This window comes from Protobothrops mucrosquamatus, unplaced genomic scaffold (genome assembly GCF_001527695.2).
Source record: "Protobothrops mucrosquamatus isolate PMUCROS unplaced genomic scaffold, P.Mucros_1.0 scaffold2514, whole genome shotgun sequence".
NCBI classification, from domain to species: domain Eukaryota; kingdom Metazoa; phylum Chordata; class Lepidosauria; order Squamata; family Viperidae; genus Protobothrops; species Protobothrops mucrosquamatus.
Window position 1 is genome coordinate 77,568 of NW_015388578.1, and position 3,858 is coordinate 81,425.

At 45.3% G+C, this 3,858-nt stretch overlaps 1 protein-coding gene across 1 annotated transcript in view; it reads left to right on the forward strand.

The window, feature by feature from the left end:
- Nucleotides 1-3,858, forward strand: part of ADGRD1 (adhesion G protein-coupled receptor D1) — a gene marked incomplete at its 3' end in the record, with an annotated part of 69,010 nt that overhangs the window by 5,860 nt on the left and 59,292 nt on the right. Inside the window, exons 5-6 of the mRNA XM_015825146.1 lie at nucleotides 593-715; nucleotides 2,204-2,380. Coding sequence (XP_015680632.1) covers nucleotides 593-715; nucleotides 2,204-2,380 — 300 coding nt within the window. The remainder of the gene's footprint in view (nucleotides 1-592; nucleotides 716-2,203; nucleotides 2,381-3,858) is intronic.

The window sequence follows — 3,858 nt, forward strand, 5'->3', positions numbered from 1 at the left end:
GAGGAGGAGGAGGAGGAGGAGGAGGAGGAGGAGGAGTTTGGATAGCCACTTGAATGGTATAAGGTCTCCTGCTTGAATAGGAGTTGGATCAGAAGGCCTCCAAAGTCCCTTCCAGCTCTATTCTAAATTGAAGAAGCTTCATCCATTGTTGAACAACTGATAAACAAACAAACAATGGATGGAGCTTCTTGGTGAAAAGCAAAATCTTCTTCTTCTTCTTCTTCTTCTTCTTCTTCTTCTTCTTCTTCTTCTTCTTCTTCTTCTTCTTCTTCTTCTTCTTCTTCTTCTTCTTCTTCTTCTTCTTCTTCTTCTTCTTCTTCTTCTTCTTCTCCTCCTCCTCCTCCTCCTCCTCCTCCTCCTCCTCCTCCTCCTCCTCCTCCTCCTCCTCCTCCTCCTTCCTCTTCCTCTTCTTTCTCCTCCTCCAGAAAAAAAAAACAGTCCAATTGCCTCTTGAAAAAAGCACCTTTGAGAGGATTCCTGGTGTTTAGTGGGGTTAAAAAGAATAATAAAAAAAACTGTTCTGACCATGCTTCCGAGTTGTAGGGCCAACCGGAACATTGTCATATTTTTTTCCTCCCTTTTCCTCCCTTAGATATCATAGAAGGCATTGTAAACAAAGGTATCTATATCCCAAGCGTCAAGGGAGCCACCTTCCTCCTTTTCGGAAATTATCAAAACTCCTGCATTATTAACCAAGAATTCTGTGAGCCCGAAGGTGAGTAGGAGATTCTTCCCCATTGCCGTGGTTTTGATATACGTTCCTATTTTATTTCATTCATTTTATTCTGGCAACACAATTGGGGAGGGGAGGGGAGGGGGAGAAGGACGTTTCACCGAGCTGCATTTTAAGGGAATCGTAAAATCTCTTCCAGGCATTAGCGGTTATGCAAATGGTTCGTAACGGGTTTACTTCCAAATTATTTGCTTAGGAAAATGGCAAAGCAGCCTGCTGGATAAATTATGCATATTTGTTTACGGCTGTAACTAACCACAGGCTTAAAATAATGGGCCCAGGATTGGGAATTCCCTAGATAGAGTCCATCCAGAGTTTGCAGCTAATGGTTTGGTTGAGCAGTTTCCTCCGTGGATTGTAATATTTTTCCCTTGGATCTGTCTTAATGTATCATGAAGGCATTTCCCCTTAGGACCATCTTATCTTGTTTATGGGCCAAGTGATAAACTTTGCTGGATAAGAACAGGGCTGGCTTTGAGCATGGAATATCTCTAAGGATCTGCATCCACTTGTTTCTATCAAGATCTGGCTTAACATCTTGTAAATTTACTTTTAAAGTTAAAACAGCCTTGTTAATCCATGGTGTTCTTCCAGAGGTGACAAGGGAATGAATTTCTCACCAATTGAAAACCTATAATAGCACTTAACACTTAGACTTATAGACCGCTTCACGGTGCTTTACAGCCCTCTCTAAGCGGTTTACAGAGTCAGCCTATTGCCCCCCAACAATCTGGGTCCTCATTTTACCGACCTCGGAAGGACGGAAGGCTGGGTCGACCTTGAGCCATTGAGAAACGAACTGCTGGCAGTTGGCAGAGTTAGCCTGCAATACTGCATTCTAACCACCGCACCATCATCACTAATGGTCTTGATATCCAGAAATATGAGGGACGGTGATAACAATCCTGAGTGCTAACCGTCATTCTAGAGAATTCATATAACGATAAGCACACCTGTCATAACAACACAGTGATGAGAGGAGTGTTTTCCTTCCTATTTTATAGGAATGTGTCTAAATTTGCACTCGTGAATCAGCGGCAAACCAAAACTCTTCAAAGTACAGGCAGTCCCCGTCTTGCAATAGACCATTCAAAGATACGACACTGGGGGGAAAAATGACTTATGACCATTTTTCACATTGATGACTATTGTGGCATCCCCGTGGTCACACGGTCAAAATTCCAATGCTTGGCAACCAACTCATATTTACGACGGTGGCCGTGTCCCAGGATCATGGAATCCCTTGTGATAAGCAAAGTCACTGAACAACTGTACTACTAAGTTAACAACTGCAGGGGCAACGCTCACTTAACAAATTCCTCACTTAGCAAGAGAAATTTTGAGCTCAGTAGTAGTTGTAAGTCACCGACTACCTAAATGTATTTCTCTCCCGTTGTACGATATAGATTTTTCTCCAAGTCTAAAAGATGCAACTGACAATCCTTCTTCTGTGTCTTTTGGTTCTATTAGGTGTGACTTTTTCCTTCTTCTGGAAGACTCAAGGGCATCAGCTGAAGCCAGTCCCGGTATACGGGGATCAGGTGCTTTCTAACAGATTTAAAGTCTTCTTCGGTGAACACAAAGGCTCCGTGGAACTCTTCAATCATCACACGTCCAAGAAATGGGCAGCCAGTTTCATTTTGCCAGGTATTTTTCCCTCCTAAGATGCATGCATTCCTTGAATTGATAGCTACGGCAGTGTTTCTGCAGTGGACTTCAACTCCCAGAATTCCCCAGCCACCCGTGCGGGTTGTGGAATTCTGGGAGCTGAAGTCCACACATCTTAAAGTTGCCAAGGTTGGGAAACCCTGAGCTATGGTATATGATCAAAAGCAAACGTATTGATAGGCCAGAAAGTCTTTAAATCAGTGGTTCTCAACCTTTTTAATGCCGTGACCCCAACCGGTCGTACGTCGAGGACTAAACCGGTCGTAAGTCGAGGACTAAACCGGTCGTAGGTCGAGGACTACCCAACCGGTCGTAAGTCGAGGACTTTCCCTGCCCGGGAGCGCTGCACATGCGTGGTTCCGCCCCCTGTGCCAGCTGAGGCGTAGCTGGCAAGCGGCAGAGACGGAGCAGGCCGACCACCAGCTGGCCCAGCCTAAGGGAGGTAAGGCACCCGCCGGAAAAGGGAAAAAAATGGCGGACAAAAAAATGGCGGACAAAAAAATGGCGGACAGCCTTGCTTGGCGACCCCTGTGAAATGGTCGATCGACCCCAAATGGGGTCCTGACCCACAGGTTGAGAACCACTGCTTTAAATAGCAATAGCACTTAGACTTATATACCACTTCATAATGCTTTATAGCACTATTTATACTGCTTTATGCACTGTAAATCTGCGTCTTTATTCTACCCACCTCGGACGTCAATCATGAGCCAGTCAGGATCGAACTCTTGGCAGCGGGCAGAGCCAGCCTGCAATACTGCATTCTAACAACTGCGCTACCACAGCTCCTGTGACGCAAAGCCTTGGCAAAGAAAAAAAATAATAACACAAGAGCTGCAAAATTAACATTTTAGCTTAATTGGAAATGGGCAGAAATAAATGCACTGGCTCATTTGTAAACCCGACGCATTCATAATCGTTTATACATAATGATCGTTATATCTATGGAGAACTGAGCTGTGGGATTCAGGAGGCATCGGCAATATTCTTAAAAACAACAAAACGTAATTGAGCTGTCAAAACGATTCAGGTAACCAAAAATGTTAACTAGGGAAGGCAAGAAATCCACCGTTGGTTTCTGCTACTTGTTGTGAGGTTACATTAGCGGGGTCTTGGAGGTCTGAAAGGGCGCCTCGCCTTCTTCTCCTTTGCAGCCCAAGCAACTGGTGGGGGGTCCCTAGTGTGGGACACTTGCCAGGCCCTTATTTTTTCTGCAGATTCAGCTGCCTCTGGTCTTACCATTGCCTCATCTTCAGGCCTTCCTCCTGTCTGCCAAGGCCATTCTCACCTACCATTACAATGACGTCACCTGTCAGAACTGTCAAATCACCCCAGTACTTTCCTGCATTCGGCGTCCGTTTGCCATAAACCTTGGAGGGGGAGGGGGCAACAGAGAGTGGGAAGACTTGGGGGGGAGGTTGAATTGAGGCTGTACTGTTGGAGAAATCTCTCAAGGC